Source organism: Canis lupus, chromosome 18 (assembly GCF_003254725.2).
Source record: "Canis lupus dingo isolate Sandy chromosome 18, ASM325472v2, whole genome shotgun sequence".
NCBI lineage: Eukaryota > Metazoa > Chordata > Mammalia > Carnivora > Canidae > Canis > Canis lupus.
This window is the reverse complement of record NC_064260.1, coordinates 32,404,765-32,431,022: the sequence shown is the minus strand read 5'-3', so window position 1 is coordinate 32,431,022 and position 26,258 is coordinate 32,404,765. Positions and strand designations below refer to the sequence as shown.

The following is a 26,258-nucleotide window of genomic DNA, read 5'->3' as shown; positions in this document are numbered from 1 at the left end:
GGCTCTTCTGGTTTCCTGTCCTCCCCAATTGAGACAATCATGCCTTAGCCAACTCTTGGATCCACCAAATGACTGGTTTTATCCACCTCTGCTCCCATGCTGCTAGAAGACCTTGTCTAAACTGTCCAGATGGCATCACCTATACAGGAAATCCAGCTTCCATGGGGTCCTTAGTCCTGCTTGGACAAGCTTTAATTTATCATGAGCTGGTGCCTTTCCTTACCCCTCCTGTGGCTGTCTCAAACCTTTGGCACTCTCCAGCTGCAGCCATATGTCCACTCTGCCCTCAGCAGAGATTTCACTTCCCAGTTTTCAGTGAAAACAGAGCTGTGGGAGGGGGCCTTGTCAATGGAGATGGGATGGTACTGTGGTTAAGGACAGGGGGTCTAGAATCACATAGACTGAGGCACCTTTCTGTCTTACCCACAGATGAGCATAGCTCAACCATCACCTCCCGTCTGAAATCTCTCCCACCCCTGACTCCCCAGGATTAGCCGTTCTACCTTCTCTGAGCACTTAGCTATACCTTAGTTCACAGCTTTTCCTTGTCTTCCAGTGCACTTGGAATAAACCTAAACTCTTTACCTACTTTCTCTGCCTCAAAGGTCATGCATGAGCCAATGAAAGCAGATGGCTCCACCCCATCACCCCATCACATATCACTTCTCCATTCCCTTACACATAAAAAGAACAACCTCCCATATCCAAAAGGGAGAAAACCCCAAAGTTAGCTCCCATACTGCAAAGGTCAATGTAAAATCAAAAACTGTGCATTGTATCTCTAATTACATCTTTCTTAAACTTTTACTGAAAGTAGTTTTATTTCTGGACCACCCACCAGCTTGGCAATTAAGGAGCATATAGAATAATAATGACATATTTATTGCATTCAATATGCAAATATTTAATATTTAATATGCAATATTTAATATGCAAATATTTCTCAAGATAGTTTTGAGCTTCTACTATATGCCAGACAAAGCATTAAGTGCTTCACACACATTATCTCACCGAATTCTTCACACAACCCTATGAGATAGCTTTACTCCTACTGTAAAGAAAAGGAAACAAAGCTTAGCCAGGTTGAATGACTCGGCCAAGACCACAATACCAGTAACCAGCAAAATTATTAAACCCAGGTCTGCGTCATTCCAGGGCTTGTACTCTTGATCATTATGCTACACCGTCTTCCGGGAACAGCTGCCAAAGGAAGACCTGGATTAAATCCCACAGATAAACTACCTAGAAGATCACCTACCAACAACCAAATTAAGTTTTCTAGAACCCATCTAAAAATGACATTGAAGTTCTAGATGTGCAATCAAGACCAGCACTTTTAAAAATTATCTGTATCTTATACGATAATTTAACTCCCAGGTTCATCCGAAAATACCAATATACCCCTTCCAGATAGAGCTGGGGTCCTCAGCGGCAGATCACACAGCTCATCCTTCACCTGAGACTCTCAAAACTCGTGACATTTTGCTACAGGTTGGATCAGGCAAAGAATACCAATAGCACTCCGTCCTCCCTCTCTGCAAACTGGGAATATCATCATAAGAGGAAAATTGCTCAGCCTGTCAGCCCATCCTTCTGATTCAAATAGGGAGCACGTAACATAGGCCCAACAAAATAACAGTTTGTATATTGCTCCAGATCCAGACTCTCAGAGGGATATTCACCGTCAGGGCACTGCAGAGGGGAGCTTTAAACTGAGACATTAGATTTCCACTCCATTTTCAAAGGATTACTGAAACTCAGAGGGGATCCCTAATAAAGATTAAGTAATTCTTAGAGATGAAGGAGAACCCGGAAAGACTCCCTTTCCTGGAATAAGTGGCATGCTGACGATTTGATGTGGGATCCAGGAATTTAACTCAGGAACCAAGAAATTTACCAATAGAAATTCACATTTAAAACCCACTACAGAACTTAGCATAGCTGAAGACTTATTCACTGGTTGCTGACCCTGCTAACACACAACTGCTTCTGGAATGGACACGAGGCATTCTGGGTGCAGAAAGTCTTGGCTTCACTTAGGAGAAAAGAGAAGATTTAAGAGCAGATATAAACCTCCCGACACCAATTCCAAACAGATGTCCACGATCCACACCCAGCAGATGGAAATAGTCTTTGTTTTCTTATGGTCTTACCTAGAAAGCCCTCTGGCCAAAGCTTTCCAGCACTCAGATCCCAACCAGATAAACCTTAGTCTGCTGCAAGCTGAGTGTTCAAAGCAGCATGCACCGAGGGGCAGCCGCCTCGGGGTTACTCACGCATGCAGTCTCCTCCGTACCAGCCCGCCCGGCACTCTGCGCAGTAGACCCCCTTCACGTAGAAGTCGTCCAGGGTGCCTCCCCATGAGCCGTTCCGGCAGGTCTTGCAGTTTTCAAAGATGGTACAACCTGAAACATGTCCCAGCAGAAAGGCGTTCGATTATGCACCTGCAGGTTCTGATGGGCGGCATGCGAGAGGAACGGGACCTGCTCAGGGCCTCGCCTCCACCGAGGGCCTTGCACTGAGAAAGGAGCCAGAGCCCTTGGGGAAAAAAATGCTCATTCCTGGGAAAATACCAGAGTCAGCCGAATTTGCAGCGAGGAATCTAGGAGGGTGGTCTGAACCATATTCCCAGACAGTGGTTGATGCTCCATGTGCTTATCGTGGAATATTTAGAAAATTCAGACAAGTAAAGAGAATTAAATTAAAAACACCAAAAGGTCCATCACCAGGGAACAACTCCCAGTAACACGCTGTCTCTGTGTATAGAGAAAAACACATTTAAAAAAATAAATTAGGCTTATGTTATATTCTGTACCTTCTGTTTTTGTAATTTATTTCAGTTCACAGTAGATAGTAAGTATCTACCTGTCTCGAATATAACATATTTTCCATGTCATATATTTCTATAGCCAAAGTATGCCCGTGGAAACAATATTAATGCCTAATAAAGGGCCCACCCTGGAAGGTGCCAGGCTGCTCCCACCAGCAGGCCACACCAGAGAGGGTTGAGCAGCTCCCCAGGTAAGGGTCATTTTTATAACATGATCTCTTGAGGGGCGGGGGATAGTGATGGGAGACAGAGATAACCCAATCCCATTTATCACAGCAGAGAGCTAAGATCTGGCTCTGCCATCGTCCAGCTGTGTTTCCTTCCTCTGTGCCCCAATGTCATCATCTGTAAAACAAGGGTTAAAAAATGTACCTGCCTCTCAGGGTTGTTTTAAAAAGTAAATTAACACATATAAAGGGCCTGGCACATAGTATGGATACCCCGAATATGAACTGTGAGTCTTATTCTGCATTCCCACATCTCCAATTGGCTTATCCCTACCATTGCCTATATCCTGCTCAATTTTAACTGCCTATTATCTGTTTTCCTCTAATAGACTGAAGTCAGGAACTGCATCTTGTTCAACAATATATCCCCAGCACTTACTATAATATCTGTAACATAGCAAGTTTTCAAGAAATACTATTTGAGTGAATAAACAAGTGGACATAGGGATGGACGGATGAACTGCTAATCCAGGCTTCTCAGCCGTTGGAGATAACCAGCACTTCCTGGAGCTGATAGCACACATCCTTGATTTTGGCTGAAATTCGGTTTTCCTCGGTCTGTAACGTATACACACAGTGTATGTACGTGTGGTTTCTGTAGGACAAAGGCTTGGCGTCCTCTCTTTGCACACCACCCTAAAGTGGCTCCCCTGTTCCAGTGCTTCCTCCCACCAGAGAAGAGCTGCTAATATGATTCATCAAATTCCAGTAGATCATGGATGGGTCCCAGTGGCATCACTGTGCTTTCCAAAGGCCATCTTCACCCATCTGCCACTTTCCCCTCTTTGGTTCTCTATCGGCTGTGCCACTAGGGGGCAAACGGACTCAGAGTCTGCTCCCAGGGACCCTGCCAACTCTCCCTCGCAGCATGGTAACTTCAAGGCCTTTAGGTACAAGCCACAAAAACCAGCCAGGTGATGAAGATGAACAAGGCTATCATGAAAAGACACTAAGGAGCTCATAGCACTGCTATAAAACCCAGAGGACTGAGTTCAGAGCTACATAGCCTAGAACCACATGAAAGTACACAGCAGACTTGGTCCAGAGAGGGCCTCAGTACTGCTGGACACTACTGGATGTCACTACTGGCATCCCCACCACCGTGCTCCTGGATGTTGATCTGCCTGCAACCACTGGTCATCTACCATGATGAGAGAAACAATAGAAATTTTAAAACCAGGCTGAGATTCCATTTCTCACCTTTGAGATTGGCAAAAATCTACAATGATTTGTGTTGCAAGGCTTTGGGAAAACAGCGCCCTCATACCCGGCTGCTGTGAATGCCAAGTGCAAGGGGGACAATGCAAAGGTTGGCAATATGACTTACGCACCTCTCTTTGACTCAGCAATCTCTCTTCTAGGGACCTACCCCAAAGAACACTGCAAAAATACTAAATGATGTATGCCTAAGGCTATTCACTGTAGTATTATTTATAAGAGCAAAAGGCTGGAAACAACCCAAATACTCATAAACTATAGCAATCCACACAATGCAGTTATATGCAACTGTAAAAATAAATGAAAAAAGATGGCTTTACACTGTCAGTGAGTGATCTCCAGCAGATATTGGTAAGAGAAAAAAGCAAGATAGTTAGCAGTGTTTATTGCAGGCTATCTTTTGTGCAAGAAGGGGGGAAGATATATAAACGTGTATACAAACATACATTTGCTTATATTGTCAAATATAGAAAATAGAAATAATAAACCTGTCTATATATCAAGTAGGTGGTATAACACCACAGACAAAAGAACAATATCAATTGGCTTTAAAACATAAAATTTTGACTATACATATTTAGTAGGATATATTCTGAGGTCAATAAAAACCATAGTCATCAGTGGTCTTGTGATTATTAATAGTGCTATTGCAAACAAAAACAGTGCTATTGCTATTTTGCACAATTTTATTATTCTGTAAGCTAAAGCAATAAGTAATCAGGTTAATATTATTAGGAAATAAGCTTTCCACCATGACAGAAAAGACATACAAATATAAAATCAACAGGGTTAATTAAACAACCATGGAATATTACATTTGAACTTGAGTATCAGCATAAACTCTTTTTTTTCTTTTTTTTTAAAAATACCAATTTCCTAGCCCCATCCACTTTAAATAAATAAATAATAGCCTAGTAAAATGATGACAGTTCAGTAACAAGGAACACGTGAGGAGCTCAGAGTGTGGCCTCAGACCAGACTTCCTTGGAGAAATGTCTCTGGTCACAGATCTAGGGCAGAAAATACACAAGAAGAGCCTGAAACATCTTGTCACGTAAGAAGTGAAGGAAGTTTCCAAACACTAGTGTGGTCTTATCAGAAGAACACAGGACACAGGGGGGTCCCCAGTGCCCTAAGAGAGGGGGACACATGTATTAAAATGAATCGTGATTGCAATGGATTAAAACACATAAATTAAAGTACCTAAGTTCATAATCACACACACATACACACACACACCCCTCTTTGATCATCAACAGAGACTGCCAAGGTATTAACTCACTATTTTGAAAACTGGAAAAAGAAAAAAAAAAGCTTTTATGTTGCCTTCCCTTTCTGGGTAACCAGCTCTTCACTCCTTAGATCCAAAGATCATTCCCAGCATCACTCAAGAGGGTGATATCGGGCACCTCCTGGGTGACGTACCAAGATGTCAGGTGCATTGAGGCAGGTGTTAACTACTGTCTGTACAATGCAATAAGAAGCACAAAGCACCACCTATGAAATTCTCTTATTGTATCATAAAACCAAAGCCCCACCCCGTCACCCCAACAGTGACCACTAGGCTTTCAAAAATACTGAAAATCGTTCAAAGACTTCAATACAACTGCCAAGGACCCCTAGTTGGGAGATCCTGGTTTAGCTCTCAAAATGTCCTTAGAAAATTTGGAGGCATTACTCAACTATTTCACCTGCGAAGCACACTCACCATCAGGGAATTGGGGCAGTGGGTTTCTTTTCTAAATCAAATGTACAAAGGCTACACTGAGGTCATTCCAATTTTAAAATTCAGCATTGCTGTCTTCTAAGAAGGAAGATGGTCTAAAAGTATCTTTTGTTTACTCCAGCCCCTTTTTCTTTCCACTTCTATAGCTTCCTAGAAAAGGAAGTTCCTGGCAGCTCTGTGCATCATCCTGTATGTTTATAAAAGGAGGGGAACAGCAGAAATGAAATTCCCCAAATATGCTTTCAACATCCTTTTGGTCTTCCGCCTAAGGAAACGTGCGGGAACTCCCTATGTCCTCCTTTTGATCTGGCCTGAAAAGGAAAAGGTTAAGACTCCCCTGGGAAAAGTCAGACATGCAAGGTAGCAGATAGGAGAGCACCGAGAAAAATTGTTCAAGGACTTGCTAATCACACTGGGATCATCTTCAGTCTGGGGGCTCAGTGTCCACACGGGCCTCCGGGCAGATGGGCACTTCAGTGAAGAGGACAATCACCGTCCCTGGATGGTGGGGATGGAAGGCAAGCGAATGCAGGCTGTGGCCAGACTTGGATGCTCTCCTACTATTGGGACCACCCCGTAAAGGTCCAACTCAGCCAGAGCATCTTCCTCGACTTCAGCTCTGCCCTTCCCTTCCCTTCCCCAGGTGCGGCCAATCCCAAGTTGTGGTCAGTTTTACTCTCTTGCATATCTTTGGATATGCAAAGATCCCTCCACCTCTCCCCATCCACAGGGCTTCTACATTCATTAAGGTCCCTGTCCCCTCCTCCAATACTTTCTCCATACTGCCGCCAAAGAGAAAATAGCTTTCCTGTCTTTACTCAAAGATCTCTGATGTTGCTAAAGTATCTTCAGGATTTAGCCTGAAGTCATCGCACGGCTTGCAAAGCCTTCCAGGGTCTGACCCCTGTCCTCTCCCTCTCAATTCTCTCTAATAATCTTTTCTCTGTCTCTTTGTTCACCACTCTTCATGTTTCTCATCACACACACACCCCTTCTTAAGCCAGACCAAAGAACTTGCAATTCCCAAAACCCCATGCTTTGTCTCCCCACAGGGCCTTGGCACATGTTCTCCTCTGTGGCTTGACCTCTCTACCAAATCTCATCCACCCTGTTCAGTTCGCTGCCTCCATCTCCGGCACACACACCACCTCCTCCAATTGAGTCTCCACTGCCCCCATCACCGTCCACGCTGCCAAGGTACCTTGTGCTTCTCTATTGCAGCACTCAGCACACCGTACTGCAGCTACCTGTTTCCTTTTCCATCTCCCCTGCCAGGCTGCAAGCTCTGGGAATGCAGGAATGTGTCCTTTTTTTTCTTTTTTCTTTTTTTTTTTTTAATCACTGTATTGCCAGTATCTGACATGGCCTATAAGAGCTGCTGAGTCTTTTGTAAAATAGGTGAATGAGGGGATGAATTCGCAGCTTTTTAGGTTAGTGGCGAAAAGGGCCCTAGGTCTTCCCTTCGTTTGCCTAAAGTTATTAGGACAAGGAGAATTATGCCCCTTTTAATATCATGGCATCATCACAGCCTCTGATATGTGCCTTCCCCTTCCCGACCTCGGAAAACATGAAGGCAGCCCGAGCCCGCCCCCTGCACACTCACCTGGGTGAATGAGGCAGGAGTCACACTCATTCTCCTCATTCCTGCAGCACGGGATGGTGTAACCCACCACTTCCTTCTTTCCAGGGCAGACACATTCAATCTGATCGTATTCACAGCACTCCCGGCACATGATATTCCACTCGGCCCCAGGACAGGCTTCATTAATGACCGTGTACTCTGGAATAGGAATCAGCAGCTGAGGACAGGGCTTCTGGAAGGAAGACCCGTAAGGACTCCACTGCTACATAGCAACGTTGCCCTACGAATGCGTCACCCCGCCTCAACGATAGAGGAGGCCGTGTAACTCTTCCTAGGCTGGTGTCAACAAAGCAGGGTGGCCCAACATGAAGGGTGTTCGAAACCATCCACTAAAGCACAGATGAAACTCTAATAAAGCTATTACTCAGTTTTGTTTTTTAAATTAAAAAAAAAAAAGAACTCGTGTTTTATCCATATATAACCTAAGTGAATCTACACATAAATAATTTATAAACAAGCATACATTTCTTGAGTGTCTATGCTCATTTCTATTTTTGCTGGGGTCTATCAGGCGGCTGCTTACAGCTTCATAGGTTGTGCACTGCACAACTCCAGGAGGAATTGTTCAGCTGAACAACCGTACAGCACAGCCCAGGCGCTTGGGCCATCAGAAACAGTTTGGAGACCACCCTCTAGACTAGGCCATTCAAGTTCAAGGCTAATTGCCATACAGAGACCATGTCATTTCCTCCAAACTTGGCTCCTCGATTTTGCAGCATGCCATCTTTGTCTTATCTTCAAAGCTAAAACCAACCGAAAAGACACAAAGTATCTTAATTAGTATGTTTGGGAGAATTTCAGTGCTTTACCAGGGTGAACTCATTGGCAGAACTTCATTCAGTCCCCAAATACAACTGAACGTTCTTTCCCATGAGAAAAAAAAAAAAAGTATTCCTTTCTGGGTAGGACTTCTGTCTTTCTTTCTTTTTAAAAACATACCTTAAGTAAATGAAAAAGAAAAACCATCTGGTAAAAATCTATAAGAGGAATCAGTCGGAGGCTGCCCAGAGGAACCCAACCCAAGAAACAGACTGAGCTTTGATTTTTCTCTTTCTTCCCCACTCTCCATGTCTAAAAGTTTTGCACAAAGACGATGATTGAAGAAGAAATAGGTCAGGTATTTGAGGGAGAAAGTGAATCTGGCTCCTCTGTGAAGCCTTCCCTTGAAACCCTGGGCAGGGATCCCCCAACATGCTTTGCAGGCCCACATAAGCCCACACTAGCATCTGTGGTGGCTTCTAACCTCTCCAATTTCACAGTTTAGCTATTTTCCTCCCCTAAATTTGGAAGCCTGACACTGAGTTAATCATCCTTAATCTGCCAGGTAGAACCATCTAGAGAAACTACCATCATCTCCCATCAGTCTCCGGTCACAAGAACATTCTAGCATCCTAGAAAGGAACCACTTCCACAATAAGTTCCTTAAGTGGAATAAATTTACCTCTATGAAAAATGTTCTTAATTCTTTTCCCACAAACTTTGGCAGACGAGCAAAGATCCTCACACTGGCATTTGGGGATGATAGGGAGAGATTACTATGATAGTGTCACTACTAAAGTTTTGTTTCCCCCACGACTCCACGGGCCCCTCTAGGACAGATACCAGGACCGACTTAGCTGAGCTTCCCAGGTTTCTGGTGGCAGCTGGATGACGTGAATCACTTCTAAAATGTATAAGAGAACTTCCTGATCAAAAGTGAGAGAGAGCCAGGGAAAACACAAGGGTAAATTTTCATCCTATTTGGCAGTCAATCCTTAGAAATGACACTCACACATGAAAATCAGATAAATTGGACAATCAAAAAATGTTGTGCAGCGAAGGACATTGTCAAGGAAGTGAGACAGCCTACACAATGGAAGAAAAGTTTTGCAAATTAAGTATTTGATAAGGGTTTAATTTCAAAAATACATAAAGAACTCGTACAACTCAACCACGAAGGACAAAACCACCCCAGTTTTTAAGCAGGCAAGTAGCACGAATAGACATTTCTCCAAAGAAGATGAACAAATGGCCAATAAGCTCATAACAAGATGGTTGACCTCATACATCATTGGGGAAATGCAAACCAAAACCATGAAGAGATACACATCACAATACGAGGATGGCTATAAAAAGAGGAAAATAACAAGAGTTGACAAAGATGTAGAGCAACTGGAACCCTCATGTATTGCTGGTGGGAATGGAAAGTGGTGTGGGTGCCATGGAAACCAGTGCAGCGGTTCCCTCAAAGGTAAACATAGGGACGCCTGGGTGGCTCCGTCTGTTAACACCCAGCTCTTGGTTTCAACTCAAGTCATCATCTCAGGGTTGTGAGATCAAGGCCCGCTTTGGGCTCCACACAGCAGGGAGTATCCTTGAGGATTCTCTCTCTCCCTCACCCTTGTCCCTTCTACCACTTGCAAGTAGGCACATGTGTGCGCGTGCGCACGCACTCTCTCTCTCTCTCATTAAAATAAATAAATAAATGAATAAATGAATGAATGAATAAATAAATAAATAAATCTTTACTCCCTAAACAGAAAGCAAACATAGAAATATCATACGTCCCAGGAATTCCACTCCTACATTTATACCCCCAAAATAAAAAACTGGGATTCAAACAGATCCTTGTAGGCCAATGTTCACTGCAGCATTATTCCTGACAGCCAAAAGGTGGAAAAGAACCCAAGTGTCCATGAAGAGATGAGTAAGTAAACAAAATGTAGCCCACAATACAATGTCACTCCGAGCGTGGAGTATTACTCAGCCATGACAAGGAAGGAGATGGCGCTGCACACTGTGGTATGGACGAGCCATGAAAACATGCCAAGTGCTATGCTAAGTGAAAGAAGCCAGTGACCAAAGGACAAAGATTGTCTTGAAAAAGTTTTGGAAATAGAGGTAACGCTTCCCAACACTGGGAATGTAATTAATGCCACTGAGCTGTATATTTTAAACGGTTAATATGGCAAATTTCACGTTACATAGGTTTTGCCACCTTTTTTTTAACATGAAGAAAACAAAATGCTTAGAGGCTCAGCATTGGAGTCAGACAGACCTGGGTTTGGAATGTCACTTCCGCTACATACGGAGGGTAAGACCTTGGCTGAGTTACTTTACTCACTTGGCCTCAGTTTACCACCCAGTAAAATGAGTACACGTTCTCCAACTCAGAGGCCCCCTTAAAGTACTAAATCAGATCATGCATATGAGGAGCTTAGCACCATGCCCAGTATGTAATGAGCATCCAATAACTAACGAGCAGCTTCAAAAGGAAAAGAACATGGAACACCCACATTTCTCAAGGATCTTATTTTTTAAATGCACAGCATATCAGTTTCTTACTTAAAATGTTCCTGTTGGGGCACCTGGGTGGCTCAGTGGTTGAGCATCTGCCTTCAGCTCAGGGTGTTATCCTGGGGTCCTGGGATCAAGTCCCACATCGGGTTCCCTGCAGGAGCCTGCTTCCCCCTCTGCCTGTGTCTCCCATGAATAAATAAATAAAATCTTAAAAACAAACAAACAAAACCACCAAGCTCTTGCCCACCTCAGGGCCTTCACATTTGCTTTTCCCACTGCCTCTGTTTCAATCTTTATCCCTTACTGTAAATGACACCTGCTCAGAGAGGTCCTCACTGACTTTCTTACCCAAAGTACCTACCCTCCACCCACCCCTCCATGGTACTCTCTACCACAGCAACCAAGTTGTCCCCTTGCATAGCCCTACTCATTTTATACTCCTTTTCCATATTTCCACTTACTTGCTTATTGTCTGTGTCCCTTTCCGGACCATAAGCTAGTAGGAACCAAATCTAACTGTTCACGGCTGTAAGGAAGGGCCCGGCACACAACAGGCGCTCCATAAATGTTTGTTGAATGAATCCACCTTCATCCATCCACCAAATGACTGTTGAAGAGCTAGCTTCTCTTCAACAGTCAAATATTTCCATCCAGTAGGTCCAGCTTGGAGCTATAAGCCAAGGGAGCTGGCTTCACCCCATAATTGGCTAATATCAGAGCTGGGGCACTTTCCATCTGTAGAGAAGTACCTGGAACAATGGGTCCAGGTTGCCTGCCTTGGGTCCAAATCCTATGTCTCCAGCCTGCATCTTGTCCAGCTCTGTGTGTTCTCTATTCCCAAAAGAACAAAGAATCCTGTGGTGTGTGGTTCATGTCTTATCCCCTCCCTCTGTTGACCTTAGGGCAAGCACTACATCATTCTAGGTTTTCTAAGAATGTATAAACATTAAACTCCTGGGAGGGCAATGAGAGGGTAAAAGTAATTCGCAACTTTTATAAGACTTTATAATTAAATGTAGAAGGCCAGGGAAGGTCTGCTCTACTCCAACAGAGAGTGAAGCCTATTTCCCACTAAGCAGCAGGTGTGTTCACCTGTGGCCCAGCCATGGAATATTCTGGGCTTCCTTTTTACTCAGGAATTAATTCCCTAAAATGCTTTCATTGGCATTTCTTTTAGCTTCAGTGACCAAGTTCATCTCTGCCCTCCCAAGGCCATTATATTAGTTTTATAGGTAAAGTCCAGGGCACTGTATCATCTTAGCCAAGAGGAATCATCCCTGGAAGCCTGTTCTGTCTTCCAGTTGAGCCAACTGGCTCCTTTTCAAGGATTCTGTGCGTGGCATGCAGAATAATGGCCCTCCCAAAGACACACACATCCTAACCCCCCAAACTATGAAAATGTTGCCTTACATGGCAAAAGGGATTTCAGAGATGTAACCAATTTAAGGATCTTCCCATCTTGAGATGGGAAAAGCTATACTGGGTCATCCAGGTGGGCCCAATGTCATTGCAAGGACCCTCGTAAGAGGGAGATAGGACCCTCAGAGTCAGAAAAGGAGATGTGACAGCACAAGTAGAGACTGGACTGATGCGCTCTGAAGATGGAGGAAGGGACCACGAGCCAAGGAACGCAGGCAGCCTCTAGAAGCCAGACAAGGCAAGGAAACATTCTCTCCCAGAGCCTCCTGAAGGAGTGCAGGCCTAATGATACCTCGATTTTAGCCTCGAAAGACTCATTTCAAATTTCTGACCTCCAGCACTGTAAGGAATAAATGTGTGCTGTTTTAAGTGACTAATAAGCCTGTGGTGATTTGTTACAGCATCTATTGGAAACTAACATATTGCATCTTCTCCAAAAAAAAAGGCTGACTCACAGCAAGTCATTTAACCACTGAGTTTTGCCACTGAGCACAGTGCCACGTGTATGGGTGAACTGAAAAAAAGCATTCTTTCATTGCACAAATATTTACCAGTGTCCACTGCATCCTGGTAGGAGGCTGGGTGCTGAGATATGAGGAAGAGGAAAACAGACAACATCCTCAGCCTCATGGAAATCACGGTTTCCTAGAAGAGGAGGCTTAGGGCAAATGGGCCCTGCAAATTTACAATCACCAACTGTGATAAGGAAAATTTAGGATGTTGAGGACAAATGGATCATCATGAAGGAACACGAGTGCCAAATCCACAGGACTCACAGGGTCTGGGGGGTCAGATAAAATCACAGGCAGAAATCTGTGGAAGTGCCAGAGGAAGCAATGGTTTTAATGGTTTTGTGACTCGAGCCTGTCCCCTCTGGCCTAGCAAGTCCACCACCCTTCTTTCTCCCCGGCTCTAACAGAGACAAGAGGGTGCTCCCAAAATGCATGTGTAAGAAATCAAGAGATATGGGGATCCCTGGGTGGCGCAGCAGTTTGGCACCTGCCTTTGGCCCAGGGCGCGATCCTGAAGACCCAGGATCGAATCCCGCGTCAGGCTCCCTGCATGGAGCCTGCTTCTCCCTCTGCCTGTGTCTCTGCCTCTCTCTCTCTCTCTCTCTGTGTGACTATCATAAATAAATAAAATTTATAAAAAAAAAAGAGAGAGAGATAAGTGAAATGTTCTACAAGAAATATTTAAAGTTGACCAGCTGAAGAGATTTTAACATGCACGAAGTGGATAAAAGCAATCTCCTAACTTCTCTTTCTCCATTTATGAGAATCATCTTTGCAGAAAGGGCGTATGGGTCATTTGGCTGTAGCTGTACAGATGTCAGGCAGTTTCAATATGGCACTAACGGCCAGTTCCAGAAACTAGCATCAGGAGAAGCCCTGACAGCAAAGCTACTGAAAGCCGTCATGTGCGTATACTAAAGCCCGTTAGCATTTGTGTAACGAACTGCTTTTATATTGTTCGTGCACTTCAGTCTTCAACACGAGCCGGTGAGATGGGTAGTGCATTTTAAGTTCAAAGGATGTGTCCCTACTTATTCACTTTACCAGTGAGGAAAACGAGCAAAAGCACTAAGCAGGAGCAGAAGGGCAGAGAAATGTCAAAGCATTTCTAGGGAATTAATTCTGGGAGGAAGGGAGGCCGGTAGGATTGTGGGAGAGCAAACGTGCTGCTCAGGGGGCCACAGGCCAGGACAACCCCCAGCTGGACCAGCTACTGGAGGTGAGCACCTTCTACTTTGTCTTGCACATTTGAGAACAAAGCCTTATAAAAGCTACCACGGCATTTCGTCCAGTCAATGCTTCCCAGGAAAAGAACCACCAAGAACTCACAGAGCACCACCCTGGGATAAACTGAGGCACCGAACTGTCAAGCACACGCCCATGACAAAATCGACCTCACAGAGCTCTGGGCACCATGCACATTCATTTGTCCTGAGCTTTTCTACCAGATAAAATATCTTTTTTTTTTTTTCTTTAATGAAACACTACACATTTTCACATAAAAGATTTCTGAATGGGAGGAGGGCGGGGGGGATGGGGTGACTGGGTAAAGGAGGGCATTTGATGGGATGAGCGCTGGGTGTTAGACGACATGTCGGCAAATTGAATTTAAATAAAATATTAAAAAAAGATTTCTTATGAAAGCTTCAAAGATAAAATCATGAAAGGAGGCATAAACAATATTCAGGAATAACGCTAATATTTTGCTGTCCGTCCTCCAAGTTGCCTCAATGTTTCAATGGACATCCACGTCCACGCACAGATACCAACACGTGTGTACACATGGTCTTCCCCAAACGGGTAACATATAATGTCCTGTGCTAGAAACTGCTTCCCTCCCTTAGATCATGGGCGTCTTCTCTTGACACAGAGTAGTCTCCAGAAGCGGCTTTAAATTGCCGCATAATTATCCCACGCGTGCAGGTGGCCCCGCTCCCCTTTCTTAATCAGGGCAAATGGAAGCAAGAGCCCTGCAAAGTTCTCTGGTTTCCCAAGCGTTGCCCAAGGGCTCCTCGCAGCTGCCGTGCTCGGGGGCGTCCGCCACCCCCGTGTCTCCTGCCCAGAGTGGACAGTCCCGTGATACTGGCCCAGCTTTGGTTCTTCCAGAACTCACTTTGGAAAACGGAAGGCCCTTCACCGCCTGGTCTCACTTTAACAATGGGAATACCGAGGCAACGTGGCCGATGCCAGCCGGCTGGCACAGGTCGGGCTCTCGTACAGGTGCTGAGGGAATAAACGAGGGAGTGAAAGCCGGCTGACGTCCCCGGGGCCAGCCTTCGTTTTGCAGGCCCCTCAGCACCTGACCATCTGCTGGAGGCCATCCAGCACTGCTCGCTCGCTCCCTCGCTCTCTCTCTCCTGCTGATGAGGTGGAGAACAGGTAATACCCAGCACAGCAGGTGCCTACCCCCATAGAATTGGCAGGCGGGCAAGGGGGGCGGCAACTGTGCCCCCAAAGCATAATCTCCAAGTGCCAGGTGCTCAGCACCAGATTTTAAGGAAACCTGTCCACGTGGTGGCCGGTAAGGTCCCTCCGCAAAACCTCAGAGGATCCTTCGTGAAAACAAGTCCATGACTGAAACATCAGTTGTCAGATTAAAGGCCCAGGTGAGACCACCCCAGAAGGTGGCCCAGAAAGGCCCTATTATCGCGAGCTGGCTCCTCCGGGAGGTTAGAGCCCTCCTTCCCAACAGCACCTCCCACGTCCTCCCTGTCACCGCAGCCACATGTAATAAACATTTCTACGAACCTTCTGAGACCAGACAGAGGGGGGAGAAAGAAGAAAAGGAAGGATGCTTCAGCGGATCCCACCCGACAGCCTGGGCCCCTCGGCCGGCGCAGCCCGCCCCCCCTGGAGAGCCCTGCTCTCCCCACACTGCCCCACGCTGACAGAGGCGAGGCAGCCCACAGCTTTCCCCTCTGCCCAGGGTCAGACACCTGCTCACAGGATCAGGACTGATGACAGGCAAGTCCCAGGCAGGCAGGACCATGAGGCAGGGGGCAGGGAATGCTCACGGGGCCCCTGGGGACCCTGTGTCTCCTCCTGAGCCTTTGAGAACCACCCTGTCGGCCAGAGACCCTCTGGGCCAGCCTGGCTGGATCCCCCCCTCCCAGTGACGTCGGTCAGGCTGCCCCTTCTCACAGCTCCCCTAGTTAATGAGATAATGACAGCGGTGGAGTCATTTTGTCACCCCCTTTGGATACCAGGAATGACAAAACTTTTAATGGAGCCCGTAGAAATCTGGTTTTTAGGCACGAGTACATTGGAGAGGGGCAGGGAGGCAAAAGTCAGTCTGTGACTTGATGTCCCTACTCGTGCTTTATGAAGCACGCTGCTCTGCACTGTGGCTCTCCGTTCATGCTCCTGGTCACCCTGGGTCTCGGCTCCCCCAGGGAAGGCTTCCAAGCCTTTGGGCCCGTACCCCCTCACTGAATCCTCACAGCCAGCCTTCAACATAAGTATGCTTTTCTTCATTTAACAGATGAGGAAACTGAGGGACAGACGGGGTAAAGGCACTGCTCCAGGTGGCACAGTTTTCAGGTGAAAGAAGAAAGAGCAGAACCCAGCTCTGTCTAGGGCTAGAGGCTCATTCCTCCCCAACACTACCTTGATTCTAGAGAGTTCACAACCTCTGGCTGTGCGGCGTAAGAATGCAGCATTGATGAAATGGACACATTTGGGGATCAGACCACCCACATTTTAATCCTGAATCAGTCCCTCTTGTGTGCTGCTGGGCAGTCGTAAACAAGACACCTTAGCCCAAAGCCTCAGGTGGATAGACGGAGGTTGATGGGGCTGTTGACTGAGGTCACAATGGGCAGGAAGGGCTGTGAAAGACAATTGCAGGGCCGCCTGGGTGGCTCAGTGGTTGAGTGTCTGTCATGGCTCAGGGCATGACCCAAGGGTCCTGGGTTCGAGTCCCACATCGGGCTCCCTGTGTGGAGCCTGCTTCTCCCTCTGCCTGTGTCTCTGCCTCTCTCTCTGTGTCTCTCATGAACAAATAAATAAAATCTTAAAAAAGAAAGGAAGAAAGAAAAATTGCAGACTTATCAAGACATTACCATTCTCCTCTGCAGGATAAAAGCCATCACATCTTTGGCTAAGACACAGATGGCTAAAGGAGTGAGGCAGGTGAGTAATGACGTCTTCTCCTGAGGCCCACACATACATGGCATTTTTAAGCAGTAGGCTCATATTTAAATCATGGCATTGCTTCTAGATCTCTAATACCCCCTTCATCAGACACCTATTTAAGTAGGACATAGCTCCCCTCCCGCTGCTTCTCTTCTAGAAATAGAAATTCTACATCCCTAGTCAAAGGGAACAAAACCTCAACTCCGGCATTTGGAAGAGCCCCCAGTTGCCATTATCCTCAACAACTGTGCTGCTAGAAATCCTGGAAGGACAGCTGCTTCTGAGTTATTTCAATTGTTGGAATATGAGCTGACTGGCTCTTATTTTTTTTAGTGGAATTGGCTACTATGAAAAAAATTTAATAACGCATCTAAAAGTACTTGGCAATAGAAGTCAGAGAATATTACATCAGCCAAAGCACTAGAATGGCTAAGTCAAAAACTTAGGCTGTCCCCTAAAAAATCCAACCTGGATTTCCCTGGATCCCAAGAATTCTACAAAGTGTCCCACCCGCCCCCAGGCTTCCACATTTCCCAACCCTTCCTTCTGAATCAGAGCACGTCAAGGCTACACAGGAGTCTTGGTCGGCCCATCCACCTCCCTGCCAATAGCTTCCAGAGTTGGTGTTACTGACTTCATATCCACAGCCACTGATGCCAAGCAGAAGGCAGATTTTCCTTCTGCCACAGCCAGCTGGCCAACCACACAGGCCGAGCGAGTGTGGACGGATGTTGAGTGAGGGTGATGTGTTTATGATGGTATGTCCGGTTCGCTAAGCCCTAAGCTGGCAGCAGCTTGAGGCAGGCTAGCCCTTGTTACCTCCCTCGGCTCTGCAGGCTAGAACCAGATGAAGGGAACTTCATTTTGCCTGAGGATCCCTGCCTGGCTCCACCCTTGAATCACAACAGGGGGTCAGGAGCAACATCTCCGGTTTGGGATGCAAGGCCCCTGACCCAGAATCACCGGCTCTGAAACACCTGGCAACCCTCAGCCCCTGCAAGAAACGATGGCTCACCCTGGGTGAAACAGGGCAAAACCAAGGCGCCACATGGAGAAGGCATTTCCCCTAAGGTTGGCTCAGTTCATGATCCAGGGGTCTGGGGATCGAGTCCCACATCAGGCTCCCCTGCAGGGAGCCTGCTTCTTCCTCTGCCTGTGTCTTTGCCTCTGTGTGTCTCTCATAAATAAACAAACAGAATCTTTTTTAAAAAATAAAAGAAACAGGGCAAAATTAGGCACCCGCCAGAGAAGGCATTTCCCCTAAGGTTATAAGGTGGATGCATGAAAAAAACAAGGGAAGGAAGCAAGTCTCAAAGAGAGAAACTTCTGATGAGTCTTTAGGAAGTTCTTTCTGACACAGCCGCCAATGAATAGGAGAGAGGACTGTTGTCTGAGGCAAGGAGGACCTCGTAACTCCCACCCAATTACAGACATTATAGCAGGATCTCCTCTCGATTCCCTGCAAAACCTGTGCTAGTGGGAAGAAACAGGAGAAGGCAGAGAAAGACACAACTGAGCACCCCCCTTTTTTTTTTGCAAGATGCTTCACTAAGCACTTTAAGTAGATGCTCATTTAACGCCTGCAATAAACCCCTAAGATGCTATTATCCTCAGTCTACAGGCTGGAAGGTGCCAAGGCCACATGAAAGAAGTAAGGAACTTGCCCAAGAAAAGTAGCCGTACGCAACAGAGCCTCGATTCCAACCCTGGCCCTTGCTTTAAGCCACAATACTCTACCCCCCACATATATACATAGTCACACACACACACACACACACGTTCACATCTCTCCTTTGCTCTTCTGCGTACATGTGTATTCCAACTTGGCCACACCCATACCATCTATACCAAGGAGGAATTCCACAATTATGGCATGTGAGGGCTGAATCTTCACTGAGATCACGGGGACCCGGGCCTCCGTAGGCAGGAGATCCCTTAAAGGGATAACTGGTTCTATCCCTCACCCATCGCCACTGTAGCTACCCAATCTGAAACAAGGCAGGGCAGAGAGAGGAGGCAGGCAGTGCTAGGGCCAAGGGAGAAGCTGCACGGTGTGACAGCAACAACATTTGGCAAAGGCAAGAACAAAGAAGTTTCCAGAAACAGGAAACAATGGGTTGATAAGCAGCTCAAACTCACGTGCTGTCTCTATGGGATAAGCCCCAGCGTAGAGAGCCCAGACCATTTCAGGGCGTGCGTATCAGGGTCCTGATGACTGGGCTACACCTGAGCAGGTGAACACCAGGGTAAGTAACTGGACATTGGAGACGAGCCCCTGGGTGTTTGGGTGACAAGAGGTGGAGCAAAGAAGAGATGGTATAGTTGGTGATGAACAGTCCTGGGACTCAGTGCCCCCCAGGGAACTAGAAGGATGCTCAGAGAGCCTCTTCGTTTGTGAAGGGGGGAGAGTGTGACTGTCACCAAGGATACCATGCAGCCGGGAAGTCAAGCCACAGCCCCCACGCTCCGGGGTACTGCGCATCACCATGGGCTCACGTTAATCCGATTCAGCTTGTCCAATGATCCCAGACCGACTGCATTACTGTCGGCCACCTGAATACAAGAAATGAGCTTTCTCAATGAACCATGCAGGTCAGTACTGGCGAGGACGTTTCTCAACATGAACGGGGCCATCCCCAGGCCTCTTCAGCCCTCTCGGAGAGCGGCGGGCGGCTGCTAGGACATCAGACTTCCTGCCAGGCCCACAGCGGGAAGTCTGAAGAGAAGCCCATGTTTTTTACAGACCTTCGAATTCTCTCCTTCCCCTACCCCACATCATGGGGAGGTATTCTTCAATGTTGCATTCATTATGGGCAGGAGAGCGGAGTTTTCCAAACCGTATTCCAGGGAGCAGTTCCACTGGATTGTATATAAGGTATTATGTGAAAAGAGGTTCTGTGCTTAACCTTATAAAATGCTAATCACAGCTTTCTTTATTACAGGGCTTTGCAAGGTCTATAAATGCTTTGTGCAGAGCCAATCACCACACCACCCAGACTATTCATCCGAACCCCCTGGGTTTCGTCTGTTTATTTTTGCTCAAGATCTTCCAGCGTTAGAATTCCACGAAACCCACTTTGGAAAATGCCAGACTGGACCATCAGCTCTTTCAGCCGTCGCAAGAGCCTTCAGGAAAGGGGCTCTGTGTTCTTCATCACAGCATCCCCAAACACCAAGAACCACATCTGGTACCTGGTAGGTGCATGATCAAGTTGGCTGAATTAATACCTCAGTGTGGCCACGTGAAGCATGTGTGATTCCCAGGAAAAGGTTAGTTCCAACAAAGAGTGATGTTAGAGACGTCCCCTGCTGGGACCCAGTGCAGTCTCCATTTGGCGGTATGAGGGATCCACTGGGGCCATGACTGGTGAATATTATTGTTTATTGCAGTTTGTATCTTGTTTCCACGAAACCCTGGATTGCTCGCTTGTTCTGTTCCACCAGTGGGTTGGCCAGGGGAGCCAGGCTTGCACAGAAGGGAGTCTGAGCACCGTGCAGAAGCAGTCAGTCAACCACCCACTGGGAGGCAGAAAGCCAGACCAAGAAGTCCTACAACAAAGATTCCTTACTAGCAGCCTAGCCCTCCCTTCTGCTCACATCCAGGTGAGCCAAGGGCCTGAGGGAAAATATGGGAATAGATGTGACCGGCTGGAAGCTAAGCTCAGGCAACTTGTCCCAGGACATCTCAGGTATTCTCTGCCTTCACTGTTGATCCAGGGTAGGATCCCAGCATATGGGGGATTCATGGATCACCTCCAAAGGAATCCTATGAAGTAAGTGGAGACGGGACTCTGAAAAACCCAGACACTTTAGTTCCTCAGAGTCTTCAAATGATTCATTTGATTTGAAGCAAACTGGGCCAACATCCCCTCCATTTAGTGGTTTTCCATTAAACTGGCTGGAATTTTTTTTTTTTAACCAATCATGAATTCAGCTCATGAGGACAATGGCTGTGTCTCCCCATGAGCTAACGTTGCCTGAATGTGTTCCTCACTCTGTTCTGGCGGCAGCCCCGGTTTTCCAATCACCAAACCAACGAACCAGACTTCTACTCACAGGGCGTCTTGCTGCCAAACCACTCACTCAGTCCTCTGAACATGGCCAGGACCTCAGAGACAGTGGGGACAAAGACGCCCGCCCTGCAGTAATAAAGGCGTCTCCCCAACTCCAGAGGCAGAAGAGCGGCAGAAATAGGGGTCCTCATTTGCTGCCCGGTCCATGCGGGCACTTCTCTTACCTGTTTGACATTAGTGTCAGGTAGACAGTAGATCCTCATTCAAGGTTGAAATAAATCGGTTAAAACTCATCTGAATTTTACTGGAAGGGGATCGTGTCTCTGTCCCCTGCTATATCCATCAACTGTGTTATGCCAAAAAAAGAAGGGAAAAAACGCTTTCCTTTATTCATTCCAGGCCTGCTTCTCCCATTCCACAGCCTGAGAATTTACACATTGATGATCTTGACAGAATAAATCCATAAACGAGCTAAGCTACAACGTGTCAGGGCTGGACATGAAACGTGGCTCATCCTTAATTCTGTCCGTTTGCAGACACGTGAGTCTACTTACAGAAGTTGACCATGAGACAAAGACATTCCCACTTCCTATGTTGAAAATCAGAGTAAGATACATGATCCTGGGGACAGCCATCCCAGGAACTGGTTAGCGTTTTGGGCTGCTCAGCACCTCAGTTTCCCTCAGGGGATGGCTTCTTCTGGGTCCCACATCGTCCCACTGGGGTTGATAAGGTCTCTCTCCCTCTTCTCCTCTGTCCTCTGCCGGCGTCCGCCCAAACACAGCGGGTGGATCTACTCTGGCTGGGCCTGCCGCTTACTGCTGCAGGGTGCGTGCCACGGACTGGGGTCAGGACATGGATGTCCAGCCACATGACCTGGGCAAGCACTCTCGGCCTACGTTCCTCCACGTGTGATTAATCGAATCTATATCATATAGGACAGTACTCGGTATTTACCACAAACTCCACAAATCATTTGAGTGGCCAAACTTACAGGGTGGCCCCTTATCTATGCTAGGATGGGAGGCTGTTGGGTGCTTCCATCATCAAGGGTGAAGCATTCGAGGTGCAGCCCCTACCCACTCTGCGGACACCATTTCTGTCTCACATGCAATTGCACCCAAGAAAAATGAGATTTGTGGAGCTGAGTGGAGACCGGTGGAAGCCCCTTTGATTAAGAGAGTAGAGTATCTCCGGTCAACTCCAATTTGCGGCCTTCCTGGAGCGGTTTGGTTTACAGGTGTGAGGTTCACTTCTTCCTCCGCGTTCACTTCTTTCTGTCCACCATCAACCTAATGCCGCAGCCCAGACCTCACGATGGCTGACAAACAGAATTCCTTCAACACAGACCAGGCTCGGAATCTGATAGACCTTCAGCCACTGCTCTGGTAGCTTTCAAAGCTCCAGCTGGCCTCTCTGGGTCCTCTACCCCGGAATTCAGGAGCTGGGAAATGTAAACACTGCATTTCCCTCCCTTTGAAAATAAAGAAAAAGAGAAGGGGGGGGTGGGGAGCCGGGCTCTTGTGACCTTCACATAGCCCAGCGCGAGGGGGACAGGTCCTCCCACGTGTGGGGGAAGCAGGGCACAAACTTGGCTCATTTATCACTGAAATGGCACCTCCCCCAATGTGCATATGCCTCAAATCAATGGCAACTTCTAGAGTTGATCTCAGGAGAGGCAGGTAGAGAAGTTTCTCTTGCATGGGGATTGGCCGTCCCTAGTGAGGCAGGCGGAAATAATCTCTGACTTAGGCCGGTCATTAGACCCCGCAGACACCATCCTCTCGGCCATCTCTGTCTAGCCAGTGTAACCCAGATGGAGGAGAGTTCAAATCAAACCTTCAGTCCGAGCCAGCGGTATTCCAAAGCCATCCCTAAGACTTCGGGATATTTCTGAGAGACTCACATGCTCTAGGTCACCTCTGCTCTGGGCTCCTGTGCCCAAACGTGCTTTGTCACCCGCTTATTGATTCAGACACAACCCCCAACCTCATTCTCTGCTTCCACCAAAAGCTCATCTCACTGATGCTTATGGGAATAAAACATTTTACCGAAGGGTGGGTGCTCAGAGATTCTACATTACCCACAAGTTAATATACATTTCTGTTCCTTCTTTTAAAAGTCCTGTCGAGCAACTCAATCCTCTCGCCCATTTAGCACCCAGCCCTCCCCCCCAGCCCCTCAACATTCTAGCTTTTACTCTCCCTTTCTACTCCACCTCTCTCAAGAATGGCAGTCAAAATCTCAAATGCCAGTAGGGAGTAGCTGGTAACATATGTGTGGGGTGAAAAAGTAGGGTGTCGGGGCACTTGGGTGGCTCAGTGGTTGAGCATCTGCCTTCGGCTCAGGTCGTGATCCCGGGGTCCTGGGATCGAGTCCCACATCGGGCTCCCCCACGGGGAGCCTGCTTCTCCCTCTGCCTGTGTCTCTGCCTCTCTCTCTCTCTTTCCCTTTGTCTCTCATGAATAAATAAATAAATAAATCTGAAAGAAAGAAAGTAAGTAAGTAGGGTGTCTGGCCATAGAGAGGACCCGCCTACCTCAAAGCATCCAGGTTCAAAACATTTTAAGCACAGTGTCCTACTAAATACTTTTGCAGGCATTTTGGCCCAAAGACTGCCAGACCTTCAGCTCTACAGCCTCTCCCTCTTTGCCACAGCCACCCAAGACCGAGCAACGGTGCCGCCGAAACTGGGGCTAGCAAGGCTCTCCCCCACCACGCGTGTCCTGAAGCTGCGCCAAGCGAGCGGAGGCGCGCACCAGCACGATCGATCCATCCGTTAGATGCGTGAGTTTAAGTCAGCCAGGTACCAGATGAGCCTGAGCTCAGGAACTAGACAGTCTGGGCTCACCCCTGGCTCATCTGCCTGTATATTTTTTTAATCATTATTACAGCAAAATAGAATAGAGAATTTGGCACTTTTAAGTGTTCCAGTCTGTAGCTCGTGCAACCAATACCACTCTTCATCTCCAGAACTTTGTCCTCATCTCAAAGGGAAACTCTACACCCACTAAACACTCCCCCATCCTTCCTCCCCCAGCCCCCGCTGGCCACTGTTCTATTTCTGGATGAATCTGACTGCTCTCAGTGCCTTATATAAGTAAAATCATACAGTATTCATTTGTCCTTTGTGTCTGGCTTCTTCCCCTTAGCATAGTGTCTTCCAAGTCCATCCCTGTTGTGGCCTGAACTTTATTCCTTTTTAAGGCAGATGAATATTCTGGTATATGTATATACCACATTTTGTTTATCCATTGACAGACACTTTGGGTTGTTTCCACTCATTGGCTATTGGAAATAATGCAGCAACGGACGCTGGTGTACAAAGTATCTGTCAAGTTCCCGCTTTCACTCCTTCTGTGTATGTACCCAGAAGGGGAATTGCTAAGTCAAATATTTAATCTTTTGAGAAACCATGCCTGTGTATCCTTGAACAGGTCAGAAGACCTCCCTAAACCCCGTTTGGAAAATGAGGATCATGATAGCTCCTACCTTATTGGGGGGGGGGTGTCTGAGAATTCATGCACATACAGCATTTGGCTCACAGACTGGGCACATCATAAATGTTCGGAGAGGTTTCATCTCCATGTCCTCTAAAATTAAGGAACTCAGACTAAATGATCTCCAGAGGCATTCTCAGCTCCAAAAATCCATGAACCCACCATCAAATTATTTTCCTGGTCGAGAAGCCAGAGCTCTCAGAGTATAGATTAGGGGAATGCTGTCTTCACGGTCGCCACAAAAATCCACCCTAGCCAAGATGGCCTAATTTTCATAGCTCTCTCCTTGGAATTTGCTAACACATCCCATTATAAACCAACATCTAATTGTTCTTGCCACTCCACTCCTTCCCCTTTGCTTTCTTTCCACATCCCCGTTCTCAGCCGGCTGCTCCTGCCCACTGAATATCTGGGCTTCAAATTATCTTCCCCGGTTGCCTTTATGTTCATTCCCTGCAAGTTAATGTCTGTTGGAAGCAACACTTGCAAAATTATCCATATTAAGGTTTCATTCCCCAGAGTCACATATTTTAAATGAGTTTTTCCTCCTCGGCAGGATCCTGCTGGCAGAGCTACTGCTATTCGGTGAAGTCAGTGGAGTCGGGTTTCTCCCCCCACATGCTGTTTTTGTTGGGTTATCACTTGGCCTCCTGTTTATACTCTGGGCCTCCAACATGAGCCCCGTGCCGATGAGCAACAACCTCCTGTGCCATCCCAGTGCATGTTTACATTTCATCAAACACTCTTTTTAGAAAAGTCATTAGACGAAATCTGCTTTCGGGCTTTTCTAGACGGGGCCAGCTGCAGCATTCCAGCCGGGAGGAGTGGACTCGCTCACTACTTGCAGAAATATTTTCCTTCTCCACTCTATTTCTCCGTCTCCCCTCTCAAAGTGAACTTTCAACAACCAAAACAGCTTCACTAGACACGTGAGGTTGCTGGAAGTTGCTCGCCGGTTCGGTCAGCAGCTTGGCTGCCAAGAGACCAGGCCCCCTTCCTGAAGCTTTTCCACAGCAAAAGGTAAAAGAGATTCTCGGGTCAGGAGTAAATGGTTTCTCCCAGATGCTGGGCAAGGAAAACAGGGCAGCTGAGCTTTCTTTTTCACCTTGTATGAGTTTAAGCCATCTCACCTGCCAGATTACAAAAACAAAACAAAACAAAACAAAACAAAACAAAACAAAACAAAACAAAACAAAAAAAAAGCAGCAGCAGGAGGGCATGGACATAGCCTTCAGAAGCTAGTCCTCAGGGATCCCTGGGTGGCGCAGCGGTTTGGCGCCTGCCTTTGGCCCAGGGCGCGATCCTGGAGACCCGGGATCGAATCCCACGTCGGGCTCCCGGTGCATGGAGCCTGCTTCTCCCTCTGCCTGTGTCTCTGCCTCTCTCTCTCTGTGACTATCATGAATAAATAAATAAAACCTTTAAAAAAAAAAAAAAAAAAAAAAAAAAAAAAAAAAAAAAAAAAAAGAAGCTAGTCCTCAGAGCCCGGGTGCTCTGGGAAGGGACCGGCCCCCGCTGGAGTCGGCCTAGGCCACCATGTCCAGGAGGTGTGGCCCCAAAAGGCAGAGATGGAACAGGGAGGAATCCTAATGCAAAGTCCTCGACTTACCCCTGGGTGAGCATCTGTGTTTACCTATTATCAGGCCCCTCCTGGGCTCCTTCTTCCTTCGTTATTTCTTGTCTCTGGGCCCCTCTAGATGCCATGGAGGCAAAACTCAGATGAAACACTCCAGCTTAAAAGCAGATCACTTGGGAGAG

The 26,258-nt window shown here is 46.9% G+C and overlaps 1 protein-coding gene and 1 long non-coding RNA gene across 12 annotated transcripts in view; one reads left to right on the top strand and one right to left on the bottom strand.

The window, feature by feature from the left end:
* The window catches only part of PAMR1 (peptidase domain containing associated with muscle regeneration 1), a 158,375-nt gene that overhangs the window by 45,181 nt on the left and 86,936 nt on the right, over positions 1-26,258 (bottom strand). For 9 of the 11 annotated variants that reach the window (XM_049097021.1, XM_049097027.1, XM_049097028.1 and 6 more), the window contains 2 exons: positions 7,605-7,781; positions 2,277-2,405 (listed from right to left, as the gene is read on the bottom strand). In XM_049097021.1, coding sequence (XP_048952978.1) covers positions 2,277-2,405; positions 7,605-7,781 — 306 coding nt within the window. The other 2 variants (XM_049097025.1, XM_025452477.3) reach the window with 2 other exon arrangements.
* Positions 16,699-25,720, top strand: LOC112663477 (uncharacterized). Its single transcript, XR_003139258.3, has 3 exons — positions 16,699-16,984; positions 19,930-20,182; positions 23,599-25,720. It is a non-coding gene; the product is annotated as an uncharacterized LOC112663477 (long non-coding RNA).